General features: G+C 44.0%; 1 protein-coding gene across 3 annotated transcripts in view; it reads right to left on the bottom strand.

Moving 5' to 3' along the window:
* Positions 1-6,119: 6,119 nt before the first annotated feature.
* The window catches only part of GALNT7 (polypeptide N-acetylgalactosaminyltransferase 7), a 104,805-nt gene continuing 90,719 nt past the window's right edge, over positions 6,120-20,205 (bottom strand). For 2 of the 3 annotated variants that reach the window (XM_037526442.1, XM_054701044.1), the window contains exons 6-12: positions 19,590-19,772; positions 16,571-16,688; positions 15,380-15,502; positions 12,764-12,982; positions 11,378-11,476; positions 10,298-10,426; positions 6,120-6,260 (exon numbers count right to left, since the gene is read on the bottom strand). In XM_037526442.1, the coding sequence (XP_037382339.1) occupies positions 6,123-6,260; positions 10,298-10,426; positions 11,378-11,476; positions 12,764-12,982; positions 15,380-15,502; positions 16,571-16,688; positions 19,590-19,772 (1,009 nt within the window). In that variant the 3' untranslated portion in view covers positions 6,120-6,122. Of the gene's footprint in view, positions 6,261-10,297; positions 10,427-11,377; positions 11,477-12,763; positions 12,983-15,379; positions 15,503-16,570; positions 16,689-19,589; positions 19,773-19,911; positions 20,095-20,205 lie in introns of all 3 variants that reach the window. The other variant, XM_037526441.2, reaches the window with a different exon arrangement.

Below are 20,205 nucleotides of genomic sequence, written 5' to 3'. Positions count from 1 at the left end.
ATGAAAAGACAAGCACTACAAAGGGAATAACAAAAATAGGAAAATAATTGAAGTGATAAGGAACTGAGCCTGGGGAATCAGAAGATTCCATAGGGGTGTATCTTACTGGTGTGTTAAAATTAGACAACTTGAAAAATCTTTTTTTGAGGATTTAATAAGGCAATATATGACATTCTGGCAAGAAATAGTAAATACTTAATATTAACTAGAAGTTTACACGCTAAAACATGGGTTAATATCATTGCTATGATAGAGCATCAGATCCAGTACTGAGATTTTTTTTTTTTTAAGATGTATAAGAGCTGGGGTACAGGCCAGAGGTGCGGGGGCATGAGAGGATTCACCAGAGACAGAGTGGGGAGCAGAACAGGCAGACTGACTGAAATACACTGCTGAGGGGAGAAGCGGGCGAGAGAGGAGAGGTCTGCCACGCCTGTGGGTTGCTGCCTCACCGGCTGGGGATCGAACTCATGCTGCAGAGGCTGTGGATTGCTTCATAGTGCGGTGCTTCACCCCTTGCGCCACCGGGAAGGCCCAGTACTGAGATTTTGTAGTGGAAAGGAAAACTGTAGCTACATAGAAAGTATGCTCTTAGGAGAGGTTTTCCTAATTCCTCCTGCAGGGCCCTGAGGATACTGACCCCTGGAGTTCTGTCCTTCATTCTTAATAGCCTGTGAACTTGAACAGGTTACTTAACCTATCACATACCTGAGTGACATGTTTAATTTTAGTTGCTTTTGATTTTACGAAGAACATTTGCTGAATAAAGTGTTTTGGGAAATGCCCTCACACTCAATTCCCAGTCAATGCTATCCTGCTATGAAGACTTGTTTATAACTAGTTCGTTCATGTTCATCGCTGTGTAGCAGTCCCTCATGTGAGTACATCACCATCTGATAGGAATTTGGGTTGTTCCTCAGGGTTTTGCTATCGTAAGTGGCAATGCCATAAAACTTGCTGTTCAGGTCTTCTTCCTAGTACTCAAGTGTATTCCCCTCGAGTTATCCGTCCTGTGCATTCCAGCTGTTTCCTGTCCTGTGCATTCCAGCAGCTTCAAACTACCACTCTGACCCCCCCCCCCCCCCCATCTCAGAGAGAGCTGCACTATGTAGTTGTAGCGGCAGGGATGGCCCAGAGCAGGATCTCTGTGATCCAAGCAGACGGGTAAAGGAGGGTCCTGGAGCCCTCGGTGGCTTTTTCAGGCTTTTATTGAGTTTACCAGGTACTCGGCAGGCAGGGGTACTGGGGTAGGGGGTGGGGTGGGGGAAGAGGAGGGGTCGGCAGGCTGGCAGGCCTCCCAGCCCCTGGCCAATCTCTACTCTTCCTGGGCTTTCCGGTATTCTCTTGCGGTCTCGCCCACTCTCTTCTGGTAATTCCATTGCACAATGCTGCCCTTATAAGCCCCATCTCAGCCCAGGTGAACCCACCTATGTATGCCCACACCCTACTCCAGGTGCCCCCCATCGGGCTTGCATTCAGGACCTCAGGGATCCGTCATTAATCCTAATGGCAGGAGGGCAGAAAAGCCTGACAATCATTTACCCTAGAGTAGTTCTGCTTTCCTGCACCATAGTTGGGGAAGTTCTCCCAGGCAGGCAGACATAGTGAACCTGGGGTTCACCTTATATGCTTTTCCCAAGTATCGCCGCCTGCTATTCAATTCCTGCAAAGCTGCTCCAATTATATAGTTTTGTTGTCCAGTTATATAGTTTAGGAGAGCAGGATATATTATTTACTATGTCATGGTCAGAGTGGAAATCTGGTCATCTCTATTATCTAGAACTTTTAGTTTTGTTTGCAACATTTAATCATCAGCACAGTGGCTGGAGTTGTTTTCTCAAAAGCCCAAGAGAAATTTTAGAGATAGTGTAAAAATACACAATTTTCAAGAGGTACTTAGTCCATCCGAGGATTAAATCAGACCACTGAACGCCACATTTTACATGTGCTGTAGGAATGGCGTGGGGTGAAGGTAATGCTTCCTGAATAACCATCTCACACCTCCGCCTAGTTTAAGTTTAGCTTCTGAGCTTCATTCTCTTGCAACGTAGCGGTCATGACCTCTCACATATGAAACACAGGCACACGCTCATGCAGTGTTTACAGCGGGTCTGCAGTGTAGCTGTTCTTCGTAGAGACAGATCTTAAGGGTTTGAAACCAGATGATAACTAATATTTCCATTATCCTCTGTGCCAGGAACTGTTATTGTAAGACTTTGATATGTAAATTCATTTGATCCTACGAATAACTGTGAAATGGGCACTGTTATTTTCCCCCATTTTATTAATGAGGAAGCTGAGGAATAAAGATTAAATAACATGTCCAAAGTGTCGAAGGTAACTTGTAGTGGAACAGGGATTCAAACACACAAGTCTACCACACTCTCCCACCATTCAGGAAAGCACATTGTAACAGACGAGTAGGAAAAGGCAGGCCCCGGGACAAAAGAGAGGGTCTGCCTAGCAAGCATAATCACCTCAGCGCTTTGGGCAAGAGAAACTGACCGTTGCTTGCTCTTAAGGGCTCATGGTCTTAAAAGTTTCAGGTCTTTACGTGAGCAGCTGAGGCTTGAATAGAACCCAGCATGTTTGCACTTAGCAGCAGGCACTAAGTTTGAAGTTGCTGTGCTGCTAGAACCAGGGTTGTGTGAGGTCCTTAGAAATGCTGTTCACGCTGGATGCAGAGCTGTTGGCCGCCCATCTCAAATCCATTCCTCCTTCCTTCCTTCCTAAGTCTTGGCTTGGTTTTGGTTCCTGCCGTTTCCTCCCGCCCCAATTTATTGGTCAGTCCTAGTCAGGTGGGTCAATCAGTTTTTAACCAAGACCCCCGTTTCTGAAGGGATGTGGATGGGAGAGTGCAGGACACCTCCCAGGCAGATAGAAACACACGCACGCCCTGGTAAAGACAGGCACGACGCAGTATGAAGGGGCGAAGCTCAGTATGACAGCCAATCCTCAAAATGTGATGCTACAATGGTGCTTGGTTTGCAGAGACCGATAGGTCAGGCCAGAAGCAAGCATGCCGTCTGTCTGTCAACCAGGGTTTTCTGGCACTCAACACTCAGAAGAGACCCAGGCAGAGTAACTGCGTGTTAACTCTGAAGACACATTGTCTAGAAGTTCTCCAGACATGCCAGGCTTAAGTCCCAGGAGTTCCAGCTTGGTTCTTTCTCAGAGTTCAGGCTTGTAATAGTCGACATGGCAAACACTGCTTGTTGTCTACCCAACATCCATGCTTTGCTTTTTCTTAAAGAGAAATGTGGTCTTTGGAATGGTGAGGACAAGAGAAGTGATAGCAATGCTCCCAGGATTAAAACTACATTTCCCAGCCTCCTTTGCTGCTAGAGCTGGCCATGTGACACAGTTCTGCCTGAAAGACAAAGGTGAGGATTTCTGAGAAAGCTTTGCTTTCATGATTAGCTGGCCTCTGCCCTTTTGCTTGCCCTTCTTTTTCCTGATTGAAGTTGGGGTGCGTTGCTGGACCTCAGCAGCCATTCTGTGACTCATCATGAATGGAAATCAAAGGAGATTGCACATTTCTTTGCTCTGAATCTTTGAATAACGACACTGGCTCTGGCCCCCAGGCTTCTTATGACAAGAGGGAAAATTGAATCTCTATCTTATTTAAGCCATTGGGAAAAAAAAAGAAGAAAATTAAGATGTCCTCCATCCCAGCTAACCAAAACTTAATTATACACTCAATTTACAACTATTGTTTATGATGTTTTAGCTATTCTTTTAGTGTCTCTTGAAAACAATAAAATCAAGTAATTATTTCAAATGTAAAGTAAGACATTAGATTTAGAAATGATTACAAGTACTGAAAAAAAAGCCATGGATTAAAATACAGTATTTTATTTTTTTCACCTAAAAAACAAGCAACCCAGAATTAAGATATACATAAACTTCTCAAATTTATCCCTAATAAAATTTCGAGTATTTATACAATTTCTACAGAAACATACAGTGTATCAAAATCTGCATAAATCAAATTTATAAAATGTGTAGAAATGCATAGTGATATTTTATCAACTTACAAAGCAAGGATATGGGAATTATTTCCAAAGCAGCCTACAGTAGAAAATAGTCATATGGCGGCAGCTTCTGATGCTTTTCATGTTTGGTAAGGTTTCTGATTTCAATTATATAGAATCATTATCATAGAGTATTTTAACGAATTGCACCAAATACCCATTTAAAATTTACATGCACAGTTTGTGTGCCACCTTCCTTAGGACTATGCATAGGTAACAAGGTTATAATCTACTCAACAAGGAAAATGGAGGAGCATACTGCAAACACACACGTGACTGAAGTACCAATTCTCTTTTTATAGCTGATTTATTTTGTAGTTATAGAGGCATGTAAATGTTTCCTTTTTAAATATCCCTAGAGATGAATGAAAGTTAAAATGGTTGAACACAGATCGGTAGCAAAATAGTAATTGACAATTCAAAATTATAAATAAAACTGTTTAAAATGTTTAACGTTGACTCTCTAAATTTAAGAGCTAGGCTTGGGAGAAACAAATGTGTAGGCCTTTCTTTTTAAACTAAAAAAATTTTAAACTTTTTAAACTAATGTAGTCTTTTTTTTTTTTAAACTTTAAAAATATTTCCCTCTGGCAGTAGTTTGTGGATCCTTTCATTGTAATGATATCATGATTACAGGATCAAATATGCTTAATTAACTTGTCAGTCCCCACTTTATTACACTTTTTTTTTTTTTTGCGCTCAGCATTTTAATCTTTTTGGATAGTCAAAGACTTCACTCAGAAATTAAAATCTGACACAGTATTTGGTTTTCCTAGGGGAGGTACTGTCCAAGTAAATGTTTAAATACAAACAAGTCTTTTCATTGAAAAAAAAAATTAATAGAAATAGGCTTCCTAAGAAAAAATTAAAACCTAAGAAACATTAGGAAACTAACACACAATCCAACAGAAAGTAGTTCATGTTTGCTAACTATTCTTAAATAGTCTTTTTAAAAAGAAGTTTAAAATGTGCAGGAAATTTCAGTTGGGTGAAAATAGAAATGAAACATCAATTCATTCTTGGCTTCCCAGTTGTGCAGCTGAGGTTATGCCAAACAGTTCTGTAAGGCTCACTCAAGTGAGGGGCTGGAAATTCTTACCTGGTCCCAAAGAATTTTGATGTGTTTACAGGGGTAGTTTGTTTTTGTTACTACCATTTCAAGAGTTCAAAACTGAGATTTACTGTTTTCTATAATGTACTGGGGAAAAAAATAAATCTCAAGTGTCAGTGGACAATTTTTCTCTAGTCGTAGACCCCTTTGCTATTTGTGGTGCTGGCATCTACCGAGGGCATCGTGAATGCCAGCCAGTAGGGAAGTTAATGCCATACAGTCTTCACACCCTGTGGAATAGCCTTGGGATGGTCCATATTGTCATTTCTTTTTCAAGCTATACAACATTCAATTTCAGAACAAAATGGTAGCACATAAATTCATTTCTGAGTAGTGGACACATTCTTCCTCATACAGGTGACAATTCCATCATTACCATCCTATAAGATTCATCAAAAGCTCTTGAAATATATACTGAGAAATGAAAGAGGCACTAAATGTGTTGAAATTCACCTTTCAAAAAAGCAGCATGACTGTGAAGGAAGGCCACCCTGGCTGATAACCTGTGGCAGTGCTTCAAAAAGATGTAAAATTAAATAAAGACACAACAGGTTGATAGCCACCAAGTTAGAAATGAAAGTCTGGTTACCCCAACCTTTTTCAAGTGTGTTTAAAAAAAAAAAAAGACTCAAACTGCCTTCAGACCCTGAGTGTAATCCCAAAGAAGACAACAACGCCTTCAGCTCTGTTGGAAGTAAAACAGAGCTAAATGCACAAATGACCAACATCATCTTAAAACAAAACAAAAAACGATGTAAACATCTACAAAGTTTAAGGTAAAAGCAGTTTTGTAAACAGTAACTGCAGATGATAATGTTATTGTAAAATCACAGTTTATCAATGTCCTTCAAACTGATCAGGAGGTCTGGGTTCGGAGCTGTACAGAATTATTATAATTGCTGCAGCAGGTTTCAGGCGCCTTTCAGTCCTGTATAACTTTGTGTCAGTAGGTAGGTTATTGGTTTCCTTTATTTTCCCTAAATACTGTGGATGTTATTCATTTCCCACTTTTGAGTCGCTTTACTGGAGTCGCAATTGGAGATGAACACTTGGTGCAGGACATCTGAGCGATCTAAGCACATCCCTGAAGGAATGTGGGTAAATCTGTGCAGGTTCTGGAAAACACAGAAAGAGAAGCTGAAAGATGTTACTTGCTCTCAGTGGTGCTGGAAGAAGTCATTACCTGGTTTTCCTCAAAGAGGACAGGCTTAAACCTCAGGCATTGGTGTCTCAATCATCAATTTCCTATGTCCTTTTATTGTTACATAAAATGCACTTACCATTTGGTACCTGAAATAACCCGCTGTTGGTCTCTCAAATTCAATGTAAACAAATTGCCATTCACTATCTTACCCTCCAGATCTACTTTTCAAAGCACAATATCAGCTTCCTGCCTTCAGGACATTAGCTTTTCAGGAGCTCCCCTCCCTTCCTGGTCTGTTGTAGCCACCCAGGGCTGGTATTTGCAGGTCTCTGCTGTGTGTTCTTTCCCGTGCCTGCGGGCACAGCCCTCATCAGCGGGTGTAGTTTTCTCCAGCAGAGCTCAGGGCTTCTCAAAATGTGGTCCTCAGAATGCCTGAGATGGGACCCATAAGATCAGGGCTATTTTCCTAATAATCCAAAGACCCCACTTGCCCTTTTCACTGTGCCCCGACACGAACACTGTTGGTGTCAAAGCAACGAAGGGCAAACGAGCAGGGGGCTCAGCCTAACTCAAATGGTGACATAAAGCTGAGCTAATAGTCTCCTTCTTTGGTAGAAAAAGGAAATACCAGTGTCAACGAAGCATGTCCTTGATGAAGCAGTAAAATGCATTAATTGTACTGAATCATGATGCTTCAGCAAACTTTTAAAAAATACTCTACGAGATGAACTGGAAGGCAACCCCAAAGCTCTTCCGCACAGTGAATAATCTGCCCAGGGAAGTCTCCGTTATTCAGGGAAAGCAGGTCTGGTTGTTTAACTTGAGAGTTGAAAGAGTTACTCTTTTTCATGGTTCCCACTTTGACTTGAAAGGACGACTCAGAGACAAACTGTGATTATCCAAGCCTGAGACTGGGGAATGCATCTGCTTGAAAATGAGGTGAGCATGTCACTTGAAGAAAAAACCCCAAAAAACCCAAAAAAACAAAAAAAAAAAAACCACCACCACGGATCTGACAGTATTTGTTACCATTGGTAAAATTTGTGTTTTTATGGAAAAATTAAAAGTTTTGGGAAATTTGTAGCCATCACCAGGAACTTCATAGTTTCACAATATTGAAAGACTTTTCTGATGAAATCAGTGGTTGTATTTGTGGATTTTTTGGTACTGTGAATGAAATATGTAAAAGACCTATATAACTCAGTGAGTCAGTGTTTTCCAAAGAAACAATAATAATGTTACCAGAGCTCACATGGGTAAAAGATCTCCACAGGGTAAGGCAGACCAATGGATTTTAGTGGACCAAAGGACGAAATGTTTGCTGATAGGGCCTCAGTTCTACATTGCAAATCTTAAGAAAGGACTACTTTTCGAGTTCTGGTGTAGCATCAAAGAACTGCCACTGTTATCTGAAAAGGCTATTAAAACCAGCCTCTCTTTTTTAACTGCATATTTATGGGAGGCTGAATTTTTTTCCCCTCATATACTTCTACTAAAACAACACACTGCATCAAAATGAGTGCTGAGTGGGATAAGAAACCAGCTGCCTTCTATTAAACCAGTCATTAAGGTGATTTGCAAAGCTATAAAATGAGATTCTTTTCATTTTAATATAAGTAGCAATAAAAAATTTTACTTATATTAACATGGAATAGGGTTATTATTTTTTTTACATGAATTAATACGTAAATAATTAGAAGATTTCTCAGATTTAATTGCCAATTCAGGAAAAAACCAAAATCTGTCCAGGGGGAGTCTCTGACATTTAAGAGTTTAAAGGGAACCTGGAGGCTGAAAGTTTGAGAACAGATTTTCAGGTTGAGCTGATGTCCTTGCATCTCAGTCCATTTCCACAGTGTTACCAGAATTCTTCCCCTAAACGAATCCGCTATTCCCTCTTGCTGCATTCCTCAATCACATCAGCGCTTCTCCAAAATGCAGAAAGTGAAGGTGAATGTTCTTCCATGGGGAGTACGACTTATGGCTGCCAAAGTACCAGTGATTCCTATAATTTTCTACACACTTTTATACCATGGTCTTGTTCACCCTGTTTTCTGATTTATCCTCATGAAAAGCTTTCCGAGGCCGGTGCGTCCTTACTTCTTTTATGTAACTTAATGGGGAATAATTTCTCTCATGAGTTTCTTTTGTTGCTGGAGAGCAATTTGTTTATTTTTGATTTTGCATTTCTTTCCTTTGCCATAATAGTAGGATGTGCTTTAGTGTAGGGTAAGGAAAAATGTCAGGCTTTTCTGCCCTCCCGCCATCAGGATAGATGATGGATCCTTGTGGTCCTGAATGCATGCCTGATGGCAGGCACCTGGAGTGGGGTGTGGGCATAGGTAGATGGGATTCACCTGGGCTGAGACTGTGCTTCTAAGGGCAGCGTCATGGGGACGCGAGGAGAAGCTAAAAGAGAAGCCGAGAGAGAAGCAAGAGAAGCAGAAGCCGAGAGATGGCCGGGGAGCCCAGAGTGAAGACCTGCTGGCAGGCCTGCCAGCCTCCCAGCCCCACTGCCTGCCGTGTACCCGTTAAATCCCAACAAAAGACCTGCAAAAAACCACTGAGGACTCTGACTCCTCCTTTACCCGGTCTGCTAGATCAGAAAACCTGCACCGTGTCCAGTCCTGCCTTTACATTAAACTATTTTTTTCCCCAAGTCTACCACCTCACAGGGCCCCTCACAGAAAATATTTAGTAACGTTGGGTACACAAATGTCTACGAAGTGTTGTGTCCTTCAGAATATCTACAATACATATATTCCATTTTCTTATCTATACTTGATGATAGATTCTGGAGTTTTCTTTATGCATAATCTTTAAAGTCCACACCAGAAGGGGCCGGAAGGCTGAGAGGGCAGGGGCCCGGATGAGGAGAGTGAAACTGAAGGCATGTTCAGGGATGAGACTGTGTAAGGAGGACAGAAACTTCCATGTAATCATCCATCCCTGCACTGCATCCTGGGCAGATGATGTTTACTATTGTTCTCACTGACCCTATGATTTATTACTATTACTCATCTTTTTGTTGGTGTTGAAATAAAACCTCTGTTCTTCAGGGTTTATGTTAAGCTCCTTCTTAAATTATTATAAGAAAAAAAAATCAGCAACTAGCACATACTTCCCCCTTCAGAGTAAAGAACCATGAGTGATGAGAACAGGGAATATTCAGCTGGGCCTAGTATCCGCTGCTCAGAGCAAACACGTGCTTGTTGAGGGAGGCAGGAGAACGAGGATCACAGCGGCAAGTGAAGCTGAGGGCGACCAGGGCTTTCAGCACGGGGCAGCTTGCCCAACTAGGAGTTCCATAATAAATTGATTTATTTTAGCCAGGTCTGGACTTTAAAAATTACACATAAATAGATTAATCTGTTAGAATCCTCAATCTAGCACCTCAATCTAGCATAGAACTTTGAATACTCACAGCTGAGAATTAAAAACAACAACAACAACAACAACCACCACCTGCAGTGTCAAGTGAGTAACTAAATACGCCCTTCAGGCCAGCACAGGCAACACTGATCCTGCTTGGTCTTAATAACCTGCTGCTGGGAATACCTGGCGTTCCAGTGCTATGTGTTTGCCTCTAGCGCCACCTGCTGGACAATAGGAAATATACATGCAATATCTTTCATGATGTAGACCCACAAGTACATACACATGTACATATCTTTAATGAATGACTCATAGATTTAAAGAAAATAGTATTTTGATATCAGAACAAAGCTGATGACCGCCTCATGGATTTTCCTGTGTCACTGAAATGAGCAGTGGGCACTGATGCACCTTGTGACCTGACAAGACAGTATTTTGTCAGGGAGTGAAAGTGATACTTCCTATGGGCCAAGGAGTCCCTCAGCGCTCGGGAAAACAAAGGACTTAGTGAGCGGGAAGTGCAGGTCAGTTTGAATACAGGTTTTAAGACTTAGATATCTAAATTCCACATGGTAGGTGTCATTGCAAAGAAAGAGCACGTAATATTACTTCAGCAGTTGTAATACAGAATACCTTGAAGTACTGCCATTCCTTAAACTCATTTAGATTACAGTGTGTGATCATGACTTTGGATCCATCAGAACCCTTTGTCAGACACTGGTCGTACTGCATGAGCTGATTAGCTTCGTTGATTCGGAAAAGCTATTAAAAAGAAAAGAAATAAGAAAATAACAATACTTTTACTCTGTTCATCTGCATTAAGGAAAAAAAAAAAAAACCAACGAAACTTAACTCCTGTAATTAAACTCAGTGACTACCTTATATGTCTATAAGTTTTCGGCATGTTCAGAACTTTAAGTCCAAAGACAGGAATTATAATCATTTTGAAGTTAATGAAGAGTTCTATGAACACCCAAACGGCTATGTTCTGTATCCTCTAGAATGGGTCATCAATGCGTATTAGGTACCAATAACGTGAGAAAGTGACCCAATAACGCTCCACAATCTATATTAGAGATAAGAAAGATACATGTGGAAGAAAATCTATTAGTGAAGTATATTTCACTAATGTCCCAGTTTATTGAGGAGAAAACCTTAAATGTTCCACAATACTCTCAGGTAAAATTGTCAGAATATACTAATCTCTTAATGTTAGACATAAATTATAGATTCAGAATACTTATGAGAAAACCAGTACTGTTATCGCCTCATTTAAGTACATGTTTTCTCATTGTCAACTTCTTACTTTATCAAAATGAACAAAATTACCAATTAAAAGCCAGACCAAGGGTCTTCCTTGGTGGCACAAGGGGTTAAGCACCACACTGTGAAGCTGTCTGCAGCCTCTGCAGCATGAGTTCGATCCACGGCCAGCCAGGGAGCAACCCACATGGCACAGCAGACCTCTCCTGGCTCGCCTGCTGTTCCCCTCAGCAGTGTATTTCAGTCAGTCTGCCTGTTCTATTCCCCACTCTGTCTCTGGTGGATCCTCTCACCCCCCGCATCGCTGGCCTGTATCCCAGCTCTTGTGTGCATAAAGAAAGAAATCTTAAAAAAAAAATAAATAAATAAAAGTCAGACCAAGCCGAGCGGTCTGAGCCCAGCTCAGAGGCTCGAGGCGGCTGAGCCCAGCACGGAAGACTGGCTGCTCACCTGGTTCCCTCCCATCCTGTGACAGGGCCCGAGCTCCACAAAGCCTCCGTTGGTTCTCCCCATGCTATCGATGCAGTAAGCAGTTTCATAGCCTCTGATCTAAAACAAGGCACAAAAAAAGCAGGCAAGATTCATTTTTAATAAATTCTAGCATCAGAGTGAAAGAGTTTCATGTTAAATATGGCCGTGCAGAGTGGAAATCTGGACACGTGTGACGGCAGGTCACTGCCACAGCCATGGCTTTAATCGTGTATCCTCTTGAAGTCAACACTGGATTCGACTCATCCCAACTGAGGGCACTGGCCTACAGGTTTTGATAAAATAGCACAGATGAAAATAATAAAAAGATACCATTTGCACAATTTCAGGTTGAAGATCATTCATATGAATGAAAACCGAACAGGATAACGTTCCTGCCTGCAGTGGTCAGCCACCGGCTGGGATGTCTACACTTAGCACTGCCCCCGGGAGACTGATGTGGCCCCCACTCACATCGTGAAAAGCTACTCTGGCCGCCTCCTGGGTTGAAAACAGGCTGCAGGAGGGAACGCCAGGCTCACGAGAGATGTGGCGGCTTAGCCCACACAGTAGGAAGGCTCGATTCTAGAACGGGACGTGCAGTGTGAGAGAAGGGAGGAGTCAGAGATGGCACCAACGGTTTGGTCTGGGTCAAGGGCAAAGGCAGGTTGGCGTGGGGGGAGCTCAACGTTGGCTACGTGGAGTCCACAGTGCCTGCGGGGGCTGAAGTGGAGACGTGCAGTGAGCAGGGGGATGCACCTGTCTGGACTCTGGGAGAGAGATGTGGGTTGAAGATAGACATTCCAGAGTTGTCAGCACTCGGGTGGTTTCCAGGCCACGAGACGGGAGAAGACGACCAAGAGATTCTGCACTGGACTGAGGGAGGGGAGGTGAAAAGACGCCCTGGGGCTTATGGCCTGTTGGGAGTGCAACCCGATTGCCCTAGTGGAACACAGAGTGAACAGGGGTGCAGGGGACACTGTTAACACAGGAGCACCGAGCATCTAAGCGGCCTCCGACGCCCAAACGCTGGACGCTGGCGCCCCCTAGGGAAGGATCTGGGCTCCTTGTGCTCTCTCCGGGGTGCTGTCACTCCATCTCTCCCAATCATCGAGGGCCCAGAGCCCCAGAGAGCGGGAGCAGGTGGTCAGTGGTCCAGGCGGAAGGGTGGGGGAGGGGGCCACACAGTTGTTACCCAAACCTTTGCCCGAGATTTCTTCTCCTTCGTTCACTCTCTCTTCTCATTTCTCTCTGCCCTTCCCCGAACTCGGGCTCCACACACACACACACACACACACACACACACACACACACACACACACACACACACACACACGCTTTGAGACCAGAATGTCGGCTGATACTTACCTCTCCCCATTCCACATTTTTGGGTGGCAGAGGGTAGTGTGAGGTGATGTCATAAGCGATTTCTTCCATGAACCATTTGAAACTTTTGCAGTTATGATCTTCTCGAAATTTTTTCAGCTCAGATATATCCCCATATGCTAGGGCCTTGGATTCAGGCCGGCTAGCATAGAAGTAGTCTTTATATTCATCCCACCAGACCTCTACAACTCGGACATAATTCTGCAAACAGAGAACATGAATATCACTATGAAAAATAAAAATATCTGTGAAGTCATGAACAGCCTATTTTAGACACACGAAACATGACCGACATACAACAAGCTCACGTCAGCGGGCCTGACATTTAATTAAACAAATGCAAGTGAGCAAATGTCTCTAATATGTTGATTCCCGAGGACAGAGGACTAACAAGAGACGGATGCACAAACTGACTACCCTGAGCTGCAAGATCAGATGCGCTAAGACAATATATTCTCTTCTGCTTTCAGAGGCAGACACGGAAGCCCGGAGAGGGGCCTAGGAGAGGCTGGCTGACCGTGCTCCTCTTCCCAGGACAGTCTCTCCACTAGAACCACATTCCTAGGGTGTGCAGGGAAAAATCTCACTTCAGAAACCATCGTGAAAAACAACAGCTGCATTTAATCAAACCCGTTCTTGTTGATCTTGTTAGAAATATCACAGATCCATTTTATTATAACCTCAAATTAACTGGGTATTTCCCCCAGTTGGTGTATTTTAAGGAAAAGCAACTAAAGAACAATAAAAAAGGTGACACTGTGATAACTGACAAAAACCTAACTTCTCAGCTCGTACATACACAAGCGCACGGGGGTGATCGGGGTGATGGAATTAGGTGGGGAGGGCCAAGGGGCACCTTGGAAGAGTGCTGGGCAGCTCAGCCACAGGGCTGGCCAGTCGGGGGGCTGTGTCCACAGCAAAGACAAGCGGGCAGGGTGAGAGACAAATTGTGTCCTGCAAGCGGTTCTCCATGAGGAATGCAGGGTTCGCCCAGAGGAAACTTGCCTCAGGTTCCTCATCTTGAGATGAGACTCAATTACGATGGGACTCACACATGACAGTGTGTTGTGCAGATCAGGAGGCTGATCTCTGAGAAGCACTTAGGTCTGTGTCTGGTATACAGAAAACACTCAAAATGTATTAGCTACCATGAGTCTCTTTAAGGACTTTGTGTTTTATCCTTTCCAGAGGAGTCATCAAAGGGTGTTAAGCAGGTAACAGCAGATTTCACTTTCAGGGGACAAGGCTGGTGGGGAGGTGGACTGAAGGGGCTGAATCTGAAGGCAGAGAGCCTCACAGGAGATAAAACATCCACAGGACAGGTCTAGGCCCTGTGGCAGGGTGCAGAATGGAGCGGATTTAAGCAGGACGGTCAGGACCGGCAAGGTGGGAGGGGTGGGAGCTGAACCAGCCTAACATGCCCCCTAAATCCCATTCGTGGGCAAACAGAACACAGGGAAAGGAATCACTTTTGAGGAGATGCTAATAAGTTCAACTTGACTGCACTGAGCTTGACATATCTGAGGGATGTGGCTGAGGATACTTCTAGAAGGCAACTAGCAATCAAGGCCAGAAGTCCAGCAAGGACAAACGGTACAGAAACACAGACGTGGGCCCTGGCGCACCGGTGGCTGAGGTGGACAAGGCTGACACTGGAGTAGAGTGCTGGGACTCTGTGTACTCTGCGTCACAGTTATAGGGTATTTTTGACAAGATCTACAGTTAACTTTGACTAAGAATTCCCCTCTTGTCTCTTCCCCGTGCAGCATGCATGTCCTTGAATCAAACTGACTTTGCATGAATCCTTTGCGATGTGGGCCCCACCCCCAGGCAGGTCTTTTCCTGCAAGGGCAGCCAGGCCCACTGCAAATCCGGGGCGGTCTCTGTCTTCGGGTGCATATTTAATCCCAGCCCCTGTTGTGGTGAGGGGTTCCTTTGGCCATCTCTAACTGCTGTGCCCCGGGGGAAAGCTGTGTTGGTTCTTCAAGCCTCGCTGTCTCTGCTTCTTTATCTATTCCCCTTTCGGGAGCGGTCCCAAGGTGCACCTGCAGCTAGTAACATGCTTCCTTCTGCTTTTGACTTGGTGAAGGGCTCCAGAAAATGAAGGGCCTCAGAGTCACGTGCTCCTAAGAGTTATGAAGGCAACGCAAGTCAAAGAAACGTCCAAGTGGCTCTTCAAGGGCAGAGGACTGCCTGCTCCCAGCAGGGGGCACTGAGCTCTGGGGTGAAGCATCCCTGATTTGAGGGACAAAAAGATATTAACCTTCTGCAAGCACTGTTCAAAACTGCTCAAAATTTGATCCTATTTACTACAGAGATTCCTAACATGGTCTATTTTTAAAGATCGAACGAAAATCAAATTTCATTCACGTGTGAAAACAGAAGGTAGTCTTCTCCTTTCAGCTGCTTTCCTGCTGAGTCCGTCTTTGACATTTATTTGAGGTGTCTTCATGGAGAATATCCCACATGGGGCTCTTAATCCGAATGGGGTGCAGTGAATACTCTGAGACAACAGGCTGTCTCTCGGGCAAGTGAGGCGTCAGAGGCGCCCTCCTTCAGTGAGCCCATTCCCCCCGCCTTTCAACCCAAAGGACTCACCTTCAGAGTTGGGGATGACCCGACATAAACGGGGGGCGGGTTCCCTTGCCAGCCCTCCAGGCGGTAGATGTGCCCGACGCGCGAGCAGGGCACGAACAGGAGCTTGCCGCCGCACTGCCAGATCTGCCGGGAGAGACCCAGGGCTCTCAGACGCCAGAGCAGGTTATGGCCCAGAATCTGCCTTGTAAATGTCAATCTAAAATCTAAATAAGGGCCTCCCCGGTGGCGCAGCGGGTTGAGCGCCGCACTGTGAAGCTGTCCACAGCCTCTGCAGCACGGGTTCGGTCCCGGCCGGCCAGGGAGGTACCCACATGGCGCGGCAGACCTCTCCTGCTCTGTCTCTGGTGAATCCTCTCACCCTGGCCTGTACCCTGGTTCTTGTATAAATAAATAAATCTTAAAAAAAAAAAAAAAGAAAAGAAACCAAGAAAAGCTACTTAAAAAAAAAAAAAATCTAAATAAGATACAGTGCCCACAGGGGTCATAGACAAAAACTACTCGGAGCCCAGCTGGCTGGTTTCCAGGTGTAATAACGGGGCGCTGAGCAACTCTGCGCCACTAGCCCTGAGGCGACACCCCGAGTCCCACAGACGCACCGTCCTCTCACCCTTCGTCACCCCGTCGCTGGTGTCCCTCCCGCTGGGGATCCCCGGGGCGATCTCTAAGTGGCTTCCTTGCCCCGGCTCCCCCCCACCCCGCCGACCTCCATGGGTGTCCCCCGCCCCCCTCAACTCCTTTGTCCCTGCAGCGCCCAGCATGGGGCGTTCACCACAAAAGCGATGAGCATCTGTCTGCCCCACACTGTGGTGCATTCTCTCTCTCAGGAAAGGAGGGCCGGGGTGTTGCGGGAGGGGCCCCCATCAGAAGGCAGAGGCACCGCTGGGCTCCCTTTGTCCCGCATCACTGGTACAGGTGATGGGGAGCTGGGGGTTGGGGGGGTGGTTGGGGGGGTGGTTGGGGAGCAGGAGGCATCTTCATTTCTGAAGCAGCTGACCTCAGTTTCTGAGCCGAGCCACATAAACATGTAGTAAGCTGAAGCTTGCATTTTGTCTTATTTCCCCAAAAGGTATATACATTTTTGTTAGTTTTGAAAAATGCATCAGTTTCTCTCCCCCCAGAGAAACCGGCCTTCTCTGAAAATAATGAAAGCCAGCAATGCCTCAGAAAACATTTGCTTAAATGAAATGTTACCTTGTACGAGATCTCAAAGTTTTCACCACCCCAAATCTGGAGACCTGGATCATAGAGACCCAGTTCAAAGAAGAAGTCTCGCTCGATGGCAAATAACCCGCCGGCCATGGCTGGGGACCTGAGCGAGAGAAAACTGGGTCAGTATCAAAGATGAGCCCCCGTTGGCCACCACCGACAGACAAGCCCTTTGGGAAGACAGTCTAAACAATGTGGAGAAGAGACAAAACTGATGGCCAAACATGAAGAAAGTATAAAGCCTTCAAAAAAAAAAAAAAAAAAAACCACAATGTGCTCATAATTCTTTAATAGAATTACTGCAGTTTCTCACTGAAAACCATCCATGGAGCTCACTACAAATCAGAGCACTAGATCATGGGGTCAGTAGAGGGCGCCCTAGTCCCTTTGCTGATTTAGAAATTAGGCCTTTCGTGTTAAAATAGAATTTTCTCTTGCACTCCTAAAAATACTGAGCTGTACAGTCGTGGTCTGCTAACTGCTCCTGTAATGATTTATGAGTCATTCTGGGATGAGTGAAACCATACACCATGGAAGTAGTCTGTCATTTTTTAATTTTATAGCTCAGGGGCTTGCCAAATAAGGGTGTAAATCATCGCAGAACAGCCACAGTTCATTCAGAGTTTGCAAATGTAGCACAGAACAGCACAGGAGAATCTGACATCGCTATTTACTGTGCCAGGAGGCAGAAATGCAAAAGGCTGATCCGTGGGCTTCTTGACTGGCAGGCGAGCTGGGGACTTTTTAGGGACAAGCGACTCCCATCACAAGGAGAGGTGACAGGGTAATGATTTTCATCCTGCTCTCTGCCCCACACCAATTAATTATTAATACACCAAGACCCCTTACGTAGATTCCTCTATGAGATAGAATATCCACTTCCTCATTCCTGGCATTCAATCTATCACTAACTCCTATTGAAAATTTATCTTGAATCTGTCTGCTTCTTTTCAATTTCACTGGCATCATCCTAGACCAAGCTACTACTCGCTGCACAGCCAGCTGAGTAACTCTCCAGCTCATGTTCTTTATTCTCTTCTGCCGCCTTTCCAGTTTACTCACGCTGCGGCAGAGCAGACTGGGGGTGCTCAGCTGGCTCCCTCATCCCGAGTTCTTCCTGGCTCTGCTGGGGCCTCAAAGATGCCAAACTCCTGTCTCAGGCCCTTCCTCACACGATTCCTGCTGGGAAATATTCTCCCTGCTCCTCCTCAGGGCTGACCCTTCACTTCAGACGCCCGCTTCAGGGACACTTAGTCGGGGAGGCTGCCCCAGCCCTCCTTGTCATAAGCTCTGAATTCCCTGCAACTTTTCTTCCTACCGCATCTCACAGTTGCTGTTCTAGGATTAACCTGTGTAGTTACCTGTTTAATTTGTCTAATCTCCTATATCTTAAGTGTCATCAGGGAACATATCGTTTTAAAACTTATCCCCAGGAAATAGTGCATGGCACATAGTAACACTTGTTAAATATTTGTTGAGTGGATAAATTATGAATCAAGTAGTATTTTCAATATTAAAGGAAAATCACATCAGGGAAAAGTCATTTTGCATGGCTTTCTTTCCTATTCTGCCTAATTCGCTAAAACAGCATGGTTTCATTTCGGGCTATAGTTTCATGTCACATTCACTTAAGTGTCGCTTGAAATTGTTCTATTTTGACCTTTAAATATATTCCCATTTCCCTCACTTCAATTATATTTGAAAATGCATCTTAATATGAAAACCAGTGAATTATTTAAAGGGAGACTTTCCTTAAACAATTCTAGCTCATTAAAAAAAGATCTCTTTACTAGTCTATAGAACTGGCAGAAATACAAATGATTACATTTTATTTCTTTCTCCAGAAATATTTGTTAGTCAGGTTAAGTGAACATAGTAGATTCCTGGACTATTTTGAAAAAGAATTCCAAAGGGAAAATTTGGAAAATATCAAGTAAGGCTTAAAGTTTTATAATTTCTTTACGTTTGCTCTTCAGTATCTTGATGTCGTGACATATCCAGTCTCCCCCAATATTAAGCTGCGAGCAGAAATACCTTCCCCAAACAGGTTCTAACATTATCAAGTTTCACAGGGGAGAGTCAAAAAGCAAAACCGGAAGATCAGAAAAATAAAATCAGAAACATTTAGACAGCTACACTAATCATTTGAGCAAATATTTCACTTGGGGTCACTCTTTTGAAAGACAATAAAATGTCCCAATTAAAAGACCAAGAGAATAAGAGTAGCCTATATTGTTCTATTTGAAATGCCACAAGAAGGGCCAAAAGCTGATTGTGGAGTAAAATTTCCTTTTAATCAAACCCTCTTCTGAGAATGAAGTAAAGGAATCTGTACATTTCCCGAGTCATGTACTTTGATTCAGCAGACTTAACAGGTACAAAAGCAATGCTTAAGAGCTAGCATATAAAACAAAAGAAAACACAAAAAATCTCTTGCTTTTCATTGTCAACAATAGACTGGAGGCATCAAAGTGGAATGAAGCTTGGACTGTAAGACACTGCAGCATTTTAAAATTACAGAATGCCATTATCATCAAAAGGATGACATTTAATGTCTAGTCTACTAGGACAGGATGACAAAGATTTTCTTTTTTTTTTTTTTTTTTTTTTGGTATTTGAAACTAACACCAGAGAACACTCCTCTTCCCCAAATGGAGCCTGTGTTTAGGGGGAAAGAAATGACAAAGATGCAAACGTGGGTTCAAATCTCCGAAGCCCAGTCCCGCACCACATGACCGAGTCTCCCAGGTGACCCCTGGATGGGGTGCAGGAGTGACCTCAGTGGCACGTCCAGGTGTGTGACACCACGACACCTAAGGGCACGTATTTTGGGATGAATCCTGTTCTTTAGTGACACGGGACTGCGGTTCAAGGAGAGGAGCCCTTCTGGATTCTGAGACAGCGCGTAGAGTTTTAATAACAGATTTTGTAGCCTGACGAGAGGTTAATAGGTTAATAGCCGCAACCAGAGGAAAGAAAAACAGGTAAGTGATTTAGTGATTACCGATATGGCTCAGATTTTGTCTTTCTCATTTTCTTCTCTCGAGGGGTCAGAGGCACCCGTTTCCAGAGCATACTCCAATCCCATGCTCCTCGGGCATACCCATCTTCGTCACCACCCCCTTGGGGTACAATTTCATATGTGTTGCCGTTTATGACATCTATAATCGGCACAGTGCAAATGGTTCTGTATTGTGTTGATGACGGCAGCAAAGATGAAATGAAGGGGATGTATGGACCCACACATTTATATGAGCACATGGGGAAGGAAAAAAAAAGTACTTAGATCAACATTCAAGGTAAGAAAATAAAGTCGTAATCTTTACCGATAAGGTTCAGTTTTATGTTTTCTTTTGGCCTTTTCCTTGTGGCTTAGCGGAATACGCTTCCATAGCAAACTCCAGTCCCAGGCCCCTCTGGCAAAGCCATCTTCATCCCCACCTTGCTGAGGCTCAATGGAATAATCATTCCCGTCTATGTAATCTATTAGAGGCACAGTACATGTAGTTCTGAAACATTTACAGAAAATGAAAAAGCATTTAAGAACCCAACACTGACTAGTCGAGCATGCCGAACGAGATGGTCTCTTTGTGGTGTTGATTTGGTTTCCTGGTTTTTTT

This window comes from Talpa occidentalis, unplaced genomic scaffold (genome assembly GCF_014898055.3).
Source record: "Talpa occidentalis isolate TD23 unplaced genomic scaffold, MPIMG_talOcc4v2.1 talOcc4.4, whole genome shotgun sequence".
NCBI lineage: Eukaryota > Metazoa > Chordata > Mammalia > Eulipotyphla > Talpidae > Talpa > Talpa occidentalis.
The sequence above is the reverse complement of the archived record's forward strand: the minus strand, read 5'-3'. Positions and strand labels throughout refer to the sequence as shown.